Here is a 19,942-nt window from a genome sequence, read left to right as displayed (position 1 = left end):
CTAATCATCAGGGCGAGTAACTTTTATTTGCGGCTGTTTACTAAACTTATCCCCAAAATCTTGAACACTGACTGACGGTAGACATTGAAAAGTGATTTTAATTCCATAATTTTGCTCTAAAATATCTCCATTTAATACATGCTTTTGTTTTTCATGTTTTAAGAATAGATGCTATGACTTTTTCCTATGCAGCTTAATGTTTGTTTCCAAATCATGTGAGATATTTACTTGAAAATGAACCTTTAAATATTTTTAGAGTACATTATTTGTAGGTGTGAGAACCGGTGACTGATATCACTAAAACTGTATTCTTGTAAAAACGCGTTTGTGAGAAGTCACGGAGAAAAATTGTTTTCTGCCTCTTTAGAGAACTCTTTTAGTAATACTGTTGCGTTTCTATGTGTTCGTGGATTTAGAATGATTGATGGCAACACTTGATGAAGGATGAAAACACAATTTATTAGCCAGTATTACTCAGGAGACCTCCAAAAAGCACGTTTACAGTCGTAAAAAAACTACGACAAGCACGTTGAAACAATCAGCAACGCAGCCTTCAGGCTATAATGGTGAAGACAGCTTCACTGCAAAGCACTAGAGTACAGCTCCCGACTCAGTTCAGCCGTTCTTGGAGCTCAACGCAATCAAGATAAAACTCACGACGCACTCGATAGATTCAATGATGCGCACTCTCGTTACACTCACTAGACTACTACTCCGCGTACAAACAGGGTTTATATAGCTTTTAGCCTACCTTCGAGAACATTCTGGGCCAAATCGGTAAGAATTCGTGGTTAGAGTAGACTGAAGGGGACCCCTTGTATTATCCCGAAGTTGCTGTTTCATTTATCGCCATGTTGTTGTTTCATTTATGGTAACTTGAGTAGTTGAATGTTCCGTAAATGTACTTTTACCCAGAACTGAGTGCTCCTTTGACCTTTTTAAGTGAAAATATATCAATGTGTTCATGGACAAAGTCAAAGGCGTGCGCAATGTTAAGTTTGTGTAATTCTCTGATGTTTTTTTAAGTGAAAAATAGGTCGACGTGTACATGGATAAAATCAACGGAGTGCACAATGCCTAATTGGTGCAATTCTGTGATTTTGTCTTTGTGTAGCGGCAATTTTTGGCGCGCTGCTACACAAAGCCAAAATAAATGCTACACAAAGTCAAAGAATTGCACAAACTCGATATCCATTTACCGCCAAAAATCGCAAATTTTCTCCAAGAGGTACCCGTAAATATACTTTTTTTTTTACCGAATTCGTTCCAAAATGTTCTCCATCCGTCAATGACATGTCGCCAGACGTCGCCAAGTGAGCGATTTCGTGCCAAATATGGCAACCCTACCTTTCCTTGCCTATTTCTGGAAACCCTAAGCCTGCTTTGTAAGGAAGCAATCTCACCGCAGCTGAGCGTTTCGTAACAATGTTGACAATAGTCTAAAAATTGTGCGATGTTTAACATCTTTTCAACTGCAACTGAAATGAGGATAAGGCTTCTTGAAATAAATAATATACTGTTCAATGTAAACGCTAATTTAAAAGGTATTTCTCCCGCCTTCTTAGCGTGCCTTCGTGGTGTAGTGGTCTGCATGCTGGGGGCGTATTCCAGAGGTCCGCGGTTCGATTCCGGCGAAGGCATTGCTTATTTTTCATCTCTCGAGCTTCCGAATTATCCTAACGTCTCTACAAATTGTTAAAAAATGCTATCTTGCTATTAAAGGCTTAAACTAGCTATAATTTCGATAACAAATTCATTATGACTAATAAATGAGTTTGATAACGATTGTTTCTTATCTCAAGAAATTTCAAGGACTCTTTCAAGGGCATTCGAAAATTTCTGGATAAATGTGCGAACCAAATAAGATGAGCGTAGAATAAAGTAACCATCTTTATATTCTGCATATCTGAGTAGACTTTGACACTTTTATGCTTTATTTTTGCCTTTTCAGGTTCTTCAATTCATAAGCGCGACTAAAGAGATTGTGATATTGGACTTTCACAACTTTCCCAGCGGGTTCACACGAGATTCCATTCATTATGGGCTGATGGACATGATAGTTCGTACCTTAGGATCTTACCTCATTCCTTGTACACCACCCTATCATAATATGACTTTCAGGTGAGTTATACAAGGGAAAATACGGATGATTTTTACTAAGCGTGCTTTTCAATAGTTTTCATCTGTATATGATTTGTGATTTAAGAAAACGCTGGAAATTGTAAAGGTGGGTTAGAAGCTCAACACAGCACCAATAGCGATCTGTTTGGCGATTCTTCGAATGAAGATAGAGTAATATAAAATTCTAAAAAGATTATAGGTGTCAACCGAATTTCGCTGCCCATACCTTTACCCGATAGTAATAATTCATTAAGTTACTTGAGAAAAAATGAAAATATTATTTAGAATGGTAAAATATGTTTTTAGTATCTTCTTACTGAAACAAAAAGTGTTCCTAACACAATAAGCTCAGTCTCTAAAGGAAAGACTGCCGATATGTAAATGTACACTGCGGAAAGAAAATGAAAGGTTTCAGATTTTAAATTACGCCCAAAGGTGCATTTTTTAACGTGCCCAAAGGTGCATTTTTTGCGTGTTACCTTTATTTATTAAATAAATATTATGTTTTACGTACTCAAAGCATAAAATTCAGTTCAACGGCAATATCGCTAAATAATTTTAAAATGAGCCTATCTTTAGAATTTTCGATACAGAGCCTCGCATGCTGGAGATAAAAATATTTTTTTTCCTGGGGGGGGGGTGGAGAACCATCATTCACCACCCCTTTAGTTCGGGCGCCACTGTAGAGACATTAGGATTTTTGGAAGCATGAGAGATTGAAAAATGAGCAACGTCTTCGCCGGGAATCGAACCACGGACCTCTGGAATACGCGCCCAGTGTACAGACGACCACACCACGAAGGCATGCTAGGAAGGTGGGAAAAATACCTTATACAGCGTTGCCACTGCTCGCTGCGTAATCAAGTTATTCAGTTATCACGACGGGTCGTTCCTTTTTATGTTACTTATCGAAACGCTTCTGCTATAGCCACCACTCAATCATTTTATTTTGTAAACTCGTTAACCTCGCGTGTTTTTGTCATATCTTGACAGAAGCCCTCACAGCATGGTTCAGCAAATTTTTCAGTTGTTGAAACAGTAATTTCTTTCATATTGTGTGTGTAAATGTTTTTAATATACTTCTTTTTATGCATGTGTATTTCTATAGATTAAGCTCTTTTGAAATCTTATAAAATATATTTAACTCTGCAACACAATAAATAGATAACAGCAAAATATTTATAAGTATCAAATCGTAGAGAAACACTTCAATGTAAAATTTAGAAGTTGGCCCTTTGGGAGTAATTTTGCGAACATTTTAAATGGAAATCGGAATAATTAAATTTTAAAAAATAGAAGAGACATGTGTAAACCATATTATAAATAACAGAAGAATTTACATCTCGCAAATTTACCTTTTTTTCAATCAGTTTAATCTGGCGAATAAGCAAATTTATGTAAATTAAATCATTACTGAAAACGAAAACAAAACTTTGCACGTGACGAAAGAGTAAATATTATAAGTCACGAGGAACTTAAGTTATAGAGGTCAATGTAACAGCTTTAAATAATATTAAAATCTTGTAGATTAAATAATTTAAATAGATGAACATTAAGTTATTTGTGAATGGCAATATTTGAAACCAGACTCGAGTGCCACGTGCGATTCTCGCACGAAGAATGTAATTTATTTTTAAATGATAGAATATGTTTTTTCTTCTTGTTTGTATGTCGCCATTTTTTTTAGTGTTAAAAAAAAGTTATTGCTGTGTTCCATCATTGGAGTTGCTTCATATCGCCAAAGAAGTATTACAGTCTTAATTATTTTGGAGGCACTGACCGAGATCGAATAATCGTGCGTATTTTTATTTTATTAGTTCATCACTGAACATAATATTAGTGATACCAGATTATTACTTAATGTTTATATAGAATTGCTTTATTAGTTCTTCACTGAACGCAATATTAGCGATACCAGATTATTATTTCCTGTTAATATTAAATTGTCTTATTTTATTACCGTATTTGATATTATATTTAATATTCATTTTAGTTGTGGAGACGGTAGATATATATATTGCTCTATGTTATTATTCTTATTTTAATCACAATTAATGTGGTAGAGAGAATGAACTTCATAATTTAAATATTTCATTTTTGAGGTATACGTACTTAACAAAGTGCATTTAATTTCGTGATTCCTGACTGCATTAATTAATTAAAGTAATTGAATTGAGCTATTTTGAGGAAATATAAAGAAAACAGTGTTCGTTGATTTTAAACATAGAAACAATGTCTTACTTAGGAAGAGCTCGTAAGGATGATTTGCAAAATCTTGCGGCTGAACTGGGAGTTCATGTGACTGCAGATTTGAAAATAGTCGATTTAAAACAGAAAATTGTTGAAAGTAGAGATTATGATGAAGTATTCGTCAAAGGAGTCTTAGCACAATAATAGAAGAACGGAAAGTGATGGAGGAACGGGAAGAACGGAAAGAGAGGGAGGAAAGAGAAGAACGGAAAGAGAGGGAGGAAAGGGAAAGAGAAGAACGGAAAGAGAGGGAGGAAAGGGAAAGAGAAGAACGTAGGAGACAGGAAGAAGCGGAAGAGCGGAGAAGGAAAGAACAGTATGAATTAGAGAGATTAAGACTTGAAGCAGAGACAAAGTCTCAAAATACCGGACAGATCCGGCCGAAAACGGAGCTGCGTCACCTTATGCAGAAATTCGATGACAAGAAAGGAGATATCAGTCTATATTTGCTATTGTTTGAAAGGCAAGCAGAATGGGCTAAAATTGATAAAGAAGAATTTGTATCTCATTTACTAGGACTACTTCCTTACGAAGTAACCCAGTTAATAGCTAGAGAACCCTCCGATAAAGCTAAAGACTATGAACACGTGAAGAATTTATTATTAAGACGGTTTAAACTAAGCCCGGAAAAGTCTAGGCAGAAATTTATGAAACATCAAAAGAGTACCGAATCCACATGGGTGGATTTCAATTATGAAATAGAAAATTATTACAAAGAATGGGTGACTGGTCTAGGAGTTAAGACTTTTGATCAGTTGCTAGATTTGATGGTGATTGACCAACTTAAGCGTCGAGTTCCTCCTGAAATTCGAGATCATTTTCTTGATGAGTGGGTAGAGATGATTTCATCTAAAAAATTAGCTGAAAAACTTGATGCCTATGAAAACGTTTGCGGAAACTTTAAAAAAAAGCCTGTAGTGGATAGGCAGAAAGAAAGATACAATGCACTAACTCAAGGTAAATTGAGTTCAGATAATAAAAATAAAACTGAAAACAAAATGTCCTCAGGATTTAATACGCAAAGCTTGTTTCATAGACCTAGAAGTCCACGTGCAGATGATAAATATGAAAAACGAAAGACGCCACAATGCTATCAGTGTGGGTCCTATCAACATTTAAGGCCCCAATGTCCAAAACTTAAGAATAGTACTGAATCTCCTGCTAATCTTAACAGAATTAGTGCAAAACCAGAGGATAAATTTCTATTACCTTATACTAGTATGGGTTACGTAAATGGTCATAAAATTCCTATATTAAGGGATTCAGGTGCTAGTATTGATATAGTTTGTCGCAAATACATCACGCCGGAAATGCTGACAGGTGAAAATGTGTGGGTGCAACAGCCATTAGACTTGAATCCAACCTGTTTACCATTGGCTGAGATCGAACTAAATTGCGATCTTGGGCGAGTAATAACTAAGGCTGCCATTATTAGAAATGAACTCGACAAAGGAAGGTATTTATTAGGCAATCGAACTTTTGCACTGTTGAATAAACAAAGAAAGGAACCTGATAGTCATCCTTATCAGGTTAATGCCGTCTCTACTAGATCTCAAAGGAAAAGAAAAATAGCTGAAGAGAAGATCTTGGAACCGATGAAGGAAGAAAATAAAGCATCCAGAGATGTCTTTGAAGAAGTAAAATCACCGGAATTAAACGTGGAAGATGTTCACGAAAAACTGGAAAACGATAAAGAAATTAATATTGGGAATCATTTTGCAATGCAGCGTTATCATCATCTTTCGGCTTTTGATTTAATATCAAAGCCGCTACTAATAGACGAAGAAAACAATTGTCGAAAGCAAATGACAAATGAATATTATCCAAAAGGCAGAGATGAACTGAGGAAATGCTTTGCTGTGAATTATAGCCGAGGAACTGGTCCACCATGGAAAAAATCTAGGCGCCGTCAAGGAAAAAAGGAAGACTAATTTGATCATTTTGCATCTTTTTCTACTTAAATGTGGTATAAAAATATTTGTTTAAAACTTAAAAATTTTGGCCTGAAATTTGGAAACTTATGAGAGAAGTAACCTTTTCTCTTTACGCAATCGAGCAAGCCGTGTTTATAAAATTTCGAATTTTACAGAACTTTTCCCTTCGGCAAAAGTCTCTCCGTTGGGGGAGAGGTTGTAACAGCTTTAAATAATATTAAAATCTTGTAGATTAAATAATTTAAATAGATGAACATTAAGTTATTTGTGAATGGCAATATTTGAAACCAGACTCGAGTGCCACGTGCGATTCTCGCACGAAGAATGTAATTTATTTTTAAATGATAGAATATGTTTTCTCTTCTTGTTTGTATGTCGCCATTTTTTTTTAGTGTTAAAAAAAAGTTATTGCTGTGTTCCATCATTGGAGTTGCTTCATATCGCCAAAGAAGTATTACATTATCAAAGAACGATAATAATCGGTAAAAAATCTGAAAGGTTTGAGATTTTAAATTAAGTCCCAAGGGGCGTTTTTTTAAGTTTTGTGTGTTACCTTTACTTATTAAAAATCAATTTCTACCCATTCAAACTATAAAATTCAGTTCAACAGCAATATCGCAAATTAATTTTAAAATGAGCGTATCTTTAGAATTTTCGATACAGAATCCCACGCGCTGGAGATAAAAATGTTTTTTCTGTACAACATTGCCATGGTTCGCTTTGCAATCCTTGAGTTTGTTAATCAAAAATTCGGTAAAGTTTTATAAAGTATGAAATCGATAAAAAAAATTTCAAATTGAAAATAGGGCTTATACATGGCCATATGTTCTATGGAAGATTACGCTATTCGAATTTGGTACGGTCGTTTCATCACAAGGCGAGAAACATCCATACATTCATGCAGATTCTTCCATATTTAATTTCTTTAAATATAACACAGGGCGATAATATTGGATGGCAACAATTTGAAAAGTGATTCGCCTTTTATAGTTTTCAACGTAAAATACCAAAACGAATTAATTGTCTTTCAGGGCAAATTGCCTCCTTGCATTAAAAAAAAAAAAGCACAGTTCTATATCTCCCATTCTACTGGGCAGATTGAAGAAATTCAAGTTGCGTTTTTATGTCTTGAAAGCGCGATTTAATATATGTATTATATTTATATATAGCATTGCTCTAATATAGGTATTTTGACCAAAATTGAACATTTTATGACATGGCATGCTAATTTGTTTCTATATTTCGTTTCTACGACTCTAATTCTAAATGCCAAGTTTTGTAAAAATCGCACGAGACGTTTTTAAAAAATTAGCTTTCAAAATTTTAGCTCCTCAATGTTAATTGAATTTGATATATGTTCATTGATATCTCTTATTTTATTAAACCTCTTTCATTCTTCCGGTGTACCAGTGTAGGGCGAAGGCAGAATCGAGGCGTTCAGAATGGGGGTCTGAGTTTGAAACAACTGTTAGTTTGTTACTGTAAGTTATTATTTTAAGTTTTGTAGAGACATTAGGTTAATTGGAAGCAGAAAAGATGAAAAATATGCAACCGCCTTCACCGGGAATCGAACCACGGACATCTGACATACCGACCCAGCGTGCAGAACCACTACACCACGAAGGACACTAGGAAAGTTGGAGAAATACCTTACAGTTTCTATAATTTATTAATCACTGCAACGTTTTTCTCCCAATGACTGGCCTTCAGCCGACTTCGGCTTGGCCACTTCTAAGACTAGAAGTGGTGGCAACTTTATTATGGAGGCACTCTGATAAGTAGGGATCACTGCAATGTAAATTTGTATTTTTTAATTTTAATCACAGCTAATTATTACCAGTAAAGTTTGGTTATTGTTTTAAATTTTTACTTTCTTGAGAGTTTATTTTCAATTGAATTTACAATCAATGTTGGAAACATAACTTTGTTTAAGGCTGCGCATTTTTAGACAACTTATCAGGTTCGATGTTTCTTCTAACCTTCTTCGGAAACATACAATGACCTGACTAGAACAGAGAGCTTACTAAAGCTATGTTCACTAATTGTAGTAAGTATACAGGATACAGACGAAGGGTATACAAAACCCTTTATTTTTTTCTTTATATACAATGACTTCCGTACTTCGGAATACAATGACCCTCCACTCGGGGTCTAACTTAAAAGATATCAAAATAAAACTAAACTCTAATTTAACTTTAGAATAAGATTGGCCTTATAATAACAGAAAGCGTATGTAGCACAGAGACTGTGAACACTACAATACGTTTAATTTATCAAGAGGATTAAAACCTCTGGCCTGGAAGGCAAAGTAGCAACTGCGTAACTTCTAAGGTAAGCGGCCTGCTTCGAACTCACGGCTTCCTCTCTTCTGCTTGGCAAAAAGGCCACACTTAAATACTTGGCGTTCGCCAGACAACTTTGCATAAACTCCTTCACGCTTATAATTCTGGCCGGAAGTAGAAAATAAGAAGTGATAGTAAAGATTTAAAATAAAATAAACGTTAGTAAAACTTAAGATCCTTACATACTTCCCGCCAGAGTTAATTAGTTTGAAACTGAGGTCTAAAACGACCTTGTTGAAAACTTTTAGCTCTAGAAACTAACGCGAGGCCAAACTTTTACAATCATAACTTAGCTAGAAACTAGAAAATTTTAAAAGAAAGAAATTTGTTACAATAGCAGCTCCCGGAATATACAACAATCTTTTTTCTTTTTCATCTGTACTGCATCAAAACAGGAGCTTTATTCAATTCTGGTTCCTTCCAGAGATCTGGAAGGAAAACTAGTTTAATGAAATGTTACAGAATGACATTGCAAATAACATATAGAATATACTTTTCTTAACATTCTTATTTCATTCATGACTATTTTAATTATCTCTCCCCGTGCTCTCTGACATGTGTTGTAAAAACACCAAACACGAATGTGTTTCTGTCTATGTGTTCAACACTTCCTCCTACAATCAAAACACTAATGTGTTAAAATTCAACATACGAGACCTCTTAACACACCCTAATTTCAACTCTAGACCCTGAGGTACTATTCTGAAAGTGGCTAACTCTAAAGCGTAGCGTCAGAGAGCCTAACTACATCATTCAACCTTTAACACATATTCACCATGATTTAATCTTTACAGTCACACGAATAACAAATTTTTTAACATTACTTTCACTTTTACCATATCACGTTATTTCTAAACATTCAAAATAACAGTTCACATGTATACAAGAACATATCAAGATGCCGTTAATTTTACACATTTGAAAACATACATTAGTAGTACATTGTTAACTTCTATTCTTTTCAAAGCAAGTGCCAATTCTTTCTACATTGAAATAATACTACATTTCAAAAAGTCTTTCAGACTAAAACTTCTTTCTTGTTAGAATGTTTTAAATAAAATTTATACAATAACTTTTTACAATATTTAAGTCTTTATACAACGCTATTATACATCAACTTTAGTTTTACGCGCGAGTAATTGAAAAACATAATAAGAAAATCGGTCACAACTCATTTCTCGCCCTTTTGGCGATAAAGGTAGACCTCGCATGAGGTAAAACTTCTTGAAATCTGCCACTTGCAGTAAGAATGAAAGATTAACTTAAGTTTGTAAAGTAACATAAAATTTTACTTATCTTTGTAATATTCAGACATCCTTTTCTGGGCCCAGTCTTTAAAGGTGCTGCAGACCGTAGCTTGGTTGATCCTCCTTCTTGTACGGGCTCGCCCTTCAGTGCTTTCCTCTGGAAGCTTCCGTTTTTCACCACTACGGCCACCCTTGAACATCTTCCTTCTGTCCTCTGCTTGTGGTCTTGGCCGTTTGAAGGCAGCTGGTCTTGGTGGAACCGGGAAACTTCTGTCGTGATCCTGCTTGGACCTCGTTGTTGGCCGTTCAAATTTTTCTTGTACTTTTTCCTCCGCCGCTGATGGCCCTTCCGCAGTTCGGCGACTTTTGCTGCGGAGAGTTCTGTCGGATGAGTCAATCTTCCGTTTCACAGCCGGGTTATAGTTGCCGTCCTTTCTCCCGGTCTTTTCCACATACGTCGTCCTTCTCCCTTCTTCATTCTGGGGGTGTTCGTGAACTCTGTTTTTTGGACGGTGGAACGGCTTCTTTTTCTTTGTACCTTCAATTTTTCCGCGGGGCAATTTTCTTTTCACTTGCTTCTGTCTCTCATTGGCTTGCCCTTGTACTTGTCGTTTTCCCACCTCTGGAACTTGTACCTGCGGTGTCTGCCGTACCGGATCCTGCAAAAGATCTGAAAAGATTTGCATTTTATTACGGTCATAGAATGGTTTTATCTGGTCAATGTTTGCGGAACAGGTTTCACCATTTCTTGCCTTTAACACTACAACAGCGTGAGTTATTTTTTCTATAACATATGGTCCTTCAAAGCGTGGAAAAAATTTGGCAGTTTTATCTTCTGGTGCTGAAGAAAGTGAATGCTTAATTTTTAGTACTTCATCCCCTACTTTATAAGTTACTCCCCGTCGTTTCAAGTCATAATACAATTTTTGTTTTCTTTGTGCTACTTCCGTATTCTTTTTTGCTTCTTTTATTAGTTTTTCTATATCACCCATTTTAAATTCTGGGGCTCTTTGTTGCACATAAAATAGTTTATTTAACGGTGTTATAACCTTTCTGCCTAGAAATAACTCAGCAGGAGTTTTGCCCGTTGTATCATGTTTTGCGGTCCTAAGGGCGAAAGCAAATTCATTGACATAGTTATCCCAGCTTTTATGAAAATTTTTAACATAACTACGGATAATTTTCACTATATTTCTGTTGACCCGTTCCGCTATATTTGATTGCGGCCGATACGGGACCATTTTTAAATGACGTATGCCCAGTTTTTGGCACATGTCTTCAAATATATTACTTACAAATTGAGGACCATTATCCGATATAACTTTTAGGGGCGCCCCGTATTTTAAAATATATTTATTTAAAATAGAATCGGTAACTAATTTCGCGGAGGCTCGTTTTAAGGGAACAATTTCGGTCCATTTACTAAAATGATCAACTATAACAAGGAGATAGCGACTTTTGTTTAACTGACTTTTTGGGAAAGGGCCCAATAAATCGATACCGATTATTTCATTTGGAAATTCGGATTTAATACTATTTAGAAACCCGGCCGGGCGAAAATTAATATAATTAACGGCTTGACATGTTGGGCAGGACTGGACATACGCCCTTGTTAACTTTTGCAGTTCAGGAAAGTAGACTGCCTCGCGTACGCGTTGAGTAGTTTTTCGAATACCAGCATGAGAAGCTAAAGGGCTGTCATCGAGCTCTTGCAGGATATTTAATCTAAGACTAGCTGGGATAACAGGTCGAAATTCGTTGTTGGAATTCGTAGTTTTTGTATAAAATAATAGACCATCTATTAGTTCGTAATGGGCCGCCCTATTTCTTATCGCCACAATATCTTGGTGGCTAAAATTTTCAGGATCCTTCAAATACTCATAAATACTTCCAAACTCAGGATCCTTACCCAGTTCGGTTATTACAGTTTCTCGGGAATTTATTGTACACGCTGTCAGCATTGCAACTTTTACGGTATTACCCTGTTCGTCTAATTTAATTCGTGACAGGGCATCTGCTACGATATTTTCCTTTCCGGGGGTATGCTTGATTACCAGATTATATTCTTGCAGCTTGAGTGCCCATCTTATTAACCTTGGGGATAAATTTTTTCCAGAGTACAATCTAGTTACCGCCGCATGATCAGAATATACTGTTATCGGCGCCTTTCCAAAATAGACTCGGAACTTTTGCACTGCTAACAGAACTGCAAGTGCCTCTCTCTCGGTCGCGGAATAGTTTCTTTGTGTTTGATTTAAAGTTCGGCTAAAAAATGCCACTGGCTGCTGATTTTGCGAAAGTACCGCTCCTACCGCATAATCCGAAGCATCCGCTGAAATTTCTAAATTTTCATCCTTTTCAGGAAATTTCAACACAGGGGCTTGCGTTAATGCTTGTTTTAATTTTTCGAAAGCACTATTGGCTTCGGCCGTCCACGAGAATCTTGCCTTTTTCCTTTTTAATTTTAACAATGGCTCAGCGATAGCCGCAAAATCTTTTATAAAGGACCTATAATATGAACAAAGTCCTAGAAAAGAAGAGAGCTTCTTTGCCGTGTTTGGAGTCGGATACTTTTGTACAGCGATTATTTTTGATTCATCTGTCTCGATCCCTTTTTGCGATATTTTGTAACCTAAATATTTTAATTCAGGGGCTGCAAATTTGCATTTTTCGACATTAACTTTTAGACCGGCCTCATTTAATAAAGAAAACACCTGTCTTAAATCCTATACATGTTGGTCTAGATTATCACTAGTAATAATGATATCGTCTAAATAGATAAATGTGGACTTTCCGAGAACAGGTCTTAACACAATGTCCATGCATCGCTGAAATGTTGCTGGGGCGCCTGAAAGGCCAAACGGCATTCGCAAAAATGCATAAGTGCCAGACTTGGTTATAAAAGCAGTCTTAGGCACGTCCTCAGGCCTGATCCCTATTTGAAAATAACCATTCGTTAAGTCTAAAGTTGTCATAAATTTGGTTGATTTTATGTTCCTTAAAATTTCTTCTATAATCGGTAACGGATATACCGGATATTTCGTTATGGAATTTAATTTACGGTAATCAATAGCGAATCTCCACCTTTTTGGATGCTCCAAAGGATAATCATTATTTTTCTTACATAAAACCACCGGACTAGCATAACTACTTGAGATAGGCGTTACGATCTTTTTACGTAGCATATCGGTAATATGCCATTCTATAATTTTTTCCTTATTCTTATCATACCGGTATGGTTTTTGACGAACCGGCAATGCATCTCCGGTGTCAATACTATGGTTAGTAACCTGGGTAAATCCTGGAATATCACTAAATAAGGAAGCAAATTCACTTACCACTTGTCGGATTCTATCTTGCTCGTCATTAGGCAGGTGGTCGAGATTTAACCTTGGCGGTTCAACCTTTTCTACACGCACTGGTTTCATCGTCAGCTTAAGAGACGCTTCATTAAAATCCAGTGTAGCTTGTGCGTCTGAAAGAAAGTCTATTCCTAGTATTAAGTGTGCTTGCAAATTCTTTACTATAAAAAACATCACCTTTACTTGTTCGTCCTTGATACGGATGTACAAAGGTACTTTACCTACGCACTTACATTGTTCTCCTTGCGCCGCTAATACTGTTGTATTATCCGCATTATATATGCGGTATTTGCGAAAATACTTTCTAAAAAAGACTTCTGCCACACAGGAACACTGCGCGCCGGTATCCAGGAGTGCGGTGGCCGGGATATTATTTACCAAGACTTCAATCTTCGGAAGAGTTAAATTTTTCACCATTACTGTATTTAACTTGTAGGAAGAGGGGTTTTCGTGGCCTTCGGATTTCCGCACCCTCTCGTCAGCAGAAATCCGTTTTAGTTTAAATTATTTTTCCTTTCGGTGCTTTCCTTCTTTCTCCACTGGCCTTGAGACTTTTTTCCTGGGTTGCTATTGAACTGTCGACGTTCGCCGGCTGTTTTTGAATGCTCGGGTTTCCTTGCCCACTGATTCGCTTTTTCTCCGTAGCCATGTGCTTGAGTTTGCTGTAGTCTTGGCGTACCAAATTGGTTTCGCTGTTGATATTGGCGTCTTCTTTCGACGTCCGCCGTTCTTCTACTTTCAAACTGGATTGCTAGCTCAAATAATTTTTCCAGTGTAGTCGGATTTCTCAATTCAATAAAGTCTTGCACTTGGGGTAGTAACCTCGGCAAAATCACTTGAATTATTTCAGGATCCGGACGGTTTCCATACAAGAGCTTGAAAACGTGAATTTTTCTTAAAATAAAACTCGACATGTTTTCCATTCTTTGTTGATATATACTGAAAAGTTCTGTTTCTAATTTCGCACGATCCCTTACAACAGGGAAGGCTTTTAGTAGGGCAGTCTTGAAATTTTCGTAGGTATAGGTGGGACTTCCTGCTTGACCCAAGAGACTTCTGCCGATACATTTGAACCAGTTAAGCGCTTGGCCCCTCAAAGCGCTGGTAGCTAAGGTAACTTTTTGAAACTCGTGCACGGGGTAGAGCATGAAGTGGTCATCCAATTTTTCCAAAAAACTGGTTACCTGTGAGTTTCCATTAAACGTTGCTTCTGGTTTCATCGAAGCGCGCATGGTCTGGACAATATACCCAAATCCTTCCAGGGCGGCAGCTGGCATTTCTGGATTCTGAGCTGTTTCTGCAGGCAGCACAGGTTCTTCTTGAAACTCGGCCATGGTTATTCTTTGTCGGGCGCCACTATCAGGTTCGATGTTTCTTCTAACCTTCTTCGGAAACATACAATGACCTGACTAGAACAGAGAGCTTACTAAAGCTATGTTCACTAATTGTAGTAAGTAGACAGGATACAGACGAAGGGTATACAAAACCCTTTATTTTTTTCTTTATATACAATGACTTCCGTACTTCGGAATACAATGACCCTCCACTCGGGGTCTAACTTAAAAGATATCAAAATAAAACTAAACTCTAATTTAACTTTAGAATAAGATTGGCCTTATAATAACAGAAAGCGTATGTAGCACAGAGACTGTGAACACTACAATACGTTTAATTTATCAAGAGGATTAAAACCTCTGGCCTGGAAGGCAAAGTAGCAACTGCGTAACTTCTAAGGTAAGCGGCCTGCTTCGAACTCACGGCTTCCTCTCTTCTGCTTGGCAAAAAGGCCACACTTAAATACTTGGCGTTCGCCAGACAACTTTGCATAAACTCCTTCACGCTTATAATTCTGGCCGGAAGTAGAAAATAAGAAGTGATAGTAAAGATTTAAAATAAAATAAACGTTAGTAAAACTTAAGATCCTTACAAACTTAGTAATCTTGACTTAATGCAAAAACTTAATTACTTGAAACATAGATAATAAAATACTTTTACAGACATTTCTGATAATCAAACAAAATAATTTTCAATTTCAGGAAATTGTGGAAGGAAAACAAAAGAGTTCTGGCAAGCTATGACAGCCAATTAAGAAATCGTCGGTATCCCAACAACTTTTGGCCAGCCATTCCGAGAGCTTGGGGCAATAAACAGCATCCACAAGACCTGAAGCGATACTTTGATGAGCTATACAAGAAACCGAGACCTGAAGGTCTTTGGGCCTCTATGGCAGAACTGACTCCACGCCTGGACACAATTATTTTCTTTCCGTTCATGGGTTTGCGAAAGTTCGCTGACATGATCAACAGAAATGTTACTCGCTGGTTTAGAGATCTGTACTGGGAAAAAGCCAATATCATTGCCACAGATTACTTCTTAGGAAATAATATAATAGATGTTGCCATACAGACAAATAAAATAAAAGGATCTTGTCGAAAACAGATTCTTGGATAAGATCCTAAATGAAAAACGCCAAAATAGAACACATTTTTTATCCTTTAAATGCTTCAGAACATCATTGCTTTGTTCTCTCTTTCAAAGAAGGTCCATTTTCCACAAGATTCTCAAACTATCAGTTCAGAAAACGGAATTTTTACTCATTTATTAACATCTATCATCAGGCGTGATATCTATTTTCTCCGGTTTTTTGCTTCTTTGTGCGAAATAAAGTGAGTACTGTAATCCAACAAAATTCGGGATACCATATTCCAACGAAAATATCTATTTTTACCGCTTTTGAATGCAATTGAACGATGTTTTTTGCGTGACATCTGGAAGTAAGGACAGAATAAAGGACTCTTTTTCACAAAACGAATTATAAAACTGATTTAAAATGGATTCAGAAGAGATTTTTTCGTGGCGTCTGTACGTACGTATGTATCTTGCATAATTCAAAAACGAGTAGCCTCAAATCGTTCAAATTCGGCATAACATGTAGTTGTACACCTCCTTTTTGGTTGCAATCGGCAGCACCAAAAGTATATAAATATATATATATATACACCTACTCTGTTACTCGACTGAATGAGCTCATTTCTTTTATTCTTATATGTTGGTAAATTGGGCATTTTTTGCTTTAAAAATGATTTAATTATATTGTTCCTATCTTCCGGTTAAGGTTTTTATGCCTTTAGTTAATTTTCATGCAATATTTGTAGAATTACCAACAATTTAATTGTTGTTTAAGTGCGGTTAAGCCTAATTTGTTTTATCATAGCAGCCATATTTGTGTACATTTGGAACTTAGTAGAATAGTTAATTAAGTCCTTCTGCACATTCATTGTCCTTTGGCCGAGTGGAACCAAAAGCTTTAGCTTTGTGCTGCCTTTTCACCTGCTGGCTGAATGTTTTGTTTTTGCGTAGAAATTGTAATTTTAATTGTAAAAATTGTTTTTTAAGTGTTTTAACTGTTTTTTGCAATGTTGTTCTATATCTTTAAATTTTGAATGAAAAGGTTTGAGTTTTTATGTATTTTTGCCTTGCCTCGAAGTGAGAACTGAATTAATTGAATGAGAAATGCATCTCTAATGAAATTTGAGGGGCTAGGTTTAAATTAAATGCAGGAAAAATGCGTATAATTTAACATTCTGTGCAAGGAAGTCATGTGGTGTACACATCAGCTTTTTTCTCCTAGCATTTTAGCTAGAGCTTTTGAAAATTAAAAAATATTATACGCGTCATTTCCCCCCTCCTCAGTGCTTTCAGACAGCAAGCTTCTTTAAATTTTAAAATGGGTTTGTCTTACCTAGTGACTGTTTTCGCCTTTTTAATATAGACAAACCCCGGTAAATTATTTTCGACGTTCACTCGCACCTTTCTTTTATAACTGTTGAATGTTATGCCAGCCTAATGGAGCAGCGACCCATCTCAGCGAAGCAAACACGAACTGAGATTTAGCATACGATTTTGCTGAGTCAAATGCCCGTTCAAGTCTCCTGATTACTTCTGGATGATTTGAGGCCTACTGAGTAGCAGAGGCAATAATAAGACTTGAGTTAGAGGGATGTAGAAATGAATATATCTTATTAGATATTGTAATGTTACTATCTCTTTGTATTCTTACTGAATAGCAGTTATTTTTTAAAGAAATAATATTGTGATATTTACCTGTAGTTAACCCATAACTACTTATCATTTGTTATGTTCTCACTGTAACCGCGCCCTTCAGAAATTAAATTACTCGTATAATTGCCCCCTCTCGATTTTCCCAGACGATAAAATTAGTAAAAGAAAGGGGGGGGGTATATGGTATTTATTCCACTCTATTAAAGGTTTTGCTCATGTAACATTGGAATTGGAAAATAATTCTTCCTTTATTTAAACATATTTCGTATTACACTTTTAGAAAGAATGGAATGTTTTACATATATATTGTACGATGGAATAATTTTATATATATATATTGTTTAAATGACTATTTGGTTTAAAGAATATTTGAATTGCGCTTTATATTTATATTTGATTTCGAATTTCGGATATAATGATATATGCATATAATGATTTTAGACCAATTTGATCTTTTTAAAATGGTCATTTTACATAATCTAAAGCATTTTTTTTTTGTTTTTATTTTTGTATAGTCAATTTGAAAAAATGTTATGCTTTATTCTTTTTTCCAAGTGTTTCGAAGGTGTGTAGGGAAAATCTTGGTATCTTTGAGATTCACCCATTCCGGTTTTATATGAATTTTAATGTAATGAAATTTGTTTCTTTTTTCTGGCTTTTGATCTCAAATGAAACAGAAGAACGAAACATGTATTCGAAACATATTAATCAACTTTTATGAAGCTTTAATTCATTTCCCCTGATGAATTCTGAATTGCAGTTTCAGTAAGAAGAGATTAATTTTTATTATCGTGTATATCCTTTCCTTTTTGCATTTTCATTTTCGGAGTTTGTACTATTATGATCCTTTTTTTTTTAAATTTTGAATTGTTTAGATATTGTGTTAAACCTCCTATACAAGGATGCAATTATTAATATTGTTGAGAAATTGCCTTGCTTTGACTTAATTTACCTTTAAGTTTAGATGTTTAAATTTATGTACATATATATCTTTCAGGTAAGTTTTATTCGTGAATTCCATTTGATACATTTAAGATAGGAACTTGAAAATATGATATATGATGTGTAATTTAGGTGTATTCTTGTTCATAAGGTTTTTAAATTAAACTGATAAATAATATTACAAATTTTTCTTTCATTATTAACAAAAGATTATTTACCATCTGTACCAAATATGTAATAAAACATTTTATGTAAGATTCCGTAGTTGAATGGTTATAGAATGAATTCACATGAGTATGATACATTAAAGTAATCAAAACGTAATCAAAATTTCAAATGTAATATAAAATTTTAATTTAAAGTAAGTGTATTACTTTAAATTAAAATTCTAAAACGAAAACAAGAAACGTAAATGTTATAAGATAAGCTTAATCAGTTAAAGGTTCTTGTGTTAAGCTTATCTTTTAAAAATTTCGAGAAGATATATAAAGTCCGTAACAGGATACAAAGTATCTATGGAGAAACAGCACAACAATTTCAAAAAATGGGGAATCAGTTTGGTACTTACGCATTAACACAACCATAATAGCACAATTTTGCGATTTTCTACCCAGGGAAAGGAGAAAGTTATTTACCGGACACAAGCTGCCGATTTTCGTGACATTTTAAAGAAAGATTCGCAAAGTATCGATATTCCTCTAGCACAATTCGGTGCGTATTCCAGAGGCTCAAGGTTCGAGTCTCGGTAATGGCATAGCTCATTTTTCACGTCTTCTGCTTCGAAATAACCTAATGAATCTACAGTGACGCCTGAACTAAAAATGGTGGTGGATGATGATTCTCCACCACCAGGAGTTAGCGAATGGGTCCCCTAATCCCCAGTCGCCCTTTAAAAGGGGGGAGTATATAAGGTATTTCTCCCGCCTTCTTAGCATGCTTTCATGGTGTAGTGGTCAGCACGCTCGGCGCGTATTCGAGAGGTCCGTGGTTCGAGTCCTGGCGAAGGTACTGTTCATTTTCCATTTCTCCTGCCTCGAAATAACCTAATGTCTCTACAATCTAACTCTAATGTTACGTATGTACGTAAGTGTTTTCAGCACAATAAAACCAGTTTCTGGTGTTCATTTCTAACTTCCAAATTTCCACACGTATTCACAATATTTTGAGACGTTCTCCACACGTATGCACAATATTTTTCCTGTTCTGGTATCGCATTAAATCTCGCTACATGAAATAATCTATTATTCTTAAAATTCTCTCTAAAACTTTTTTCTGCCAAAAAGCTAATTTGCGCTCGTGTCCGGTAAAGCGTTTGGAGGAATACTATTTAAAACAATTTCAATATCTTAGAGTGACAGATATTTAGTTAGCACGGTATTTAAATCAACGTGACAGGCTTTTTATTTCATCTGGGGTGATCTACCTCTTTGACTTGCAGCACCCCCTGTCTAAATTAAAGATTTTTGCTTATCATCACACGTTTTTCTTTTTAGTCCAAAGGGGCAATTTGCCGTGAAGGGATATTAATTTCGTTTTGGCATTTTGTGTGATTCAATACAAGAGTTCTTTCACTTTTCAAATTGTTGCCGTCTAATATTAGAGCCCTGTATTATATTTAAAGAAATTAAATAATAAACCATCCGCATAAATTTATGTATGTTTCTCGCACTGTGATAAAACAA

At 35.7% G+C, this 19,942-nt stretch overlaps 1 protein-coding gene across 1 annotated transcript in view; it reads left to right on the top strand.

Moving 5' to 3' along the window:
* The window catches only part of LOC118195898 (PI-PLC X domain-containing protein 1-like), a 38,862-nt gene extending 20,397 nt beyond the window's left edge, over positions 1–18,465 (top strand). Inside the window, exons 5-6 of the mRNA XM_035367237.2 lie at positions 1,952–2,121; positions 15,293–18,465. Of these exons, the coding sequence (XP_035223128.2) occupies positions 1,952–2,121; positions 15,293–15,707 (585 nt within the window). The 3' untranslated portion in view covers positions 15,708–18,465. The remainder of the gene's footprint in view (positions 1–1,951; positions 2,122–15,292) is intronic.
* Positions 18,466–19,942: the final 1,477 nt, after the last annotated feature.

Source organism: Stegodyphus dumicola, chromosome 10 (assembly GCF_044657685.1).
Source record: "Stegodyphus dumicola isolate Sdum_Otavi_A_Nest chromosome 10, ASM4465768v1".
Lineage (NCBI taxonomy): Eukaryota > Metazoa > Arthropoda > Arachnida > Araneae > Eresidae > Stegodyphus > Stegodyphus dumicola.
This window is presented reverse-complemented; position numbering and strand designations above follow the sequence as displayed.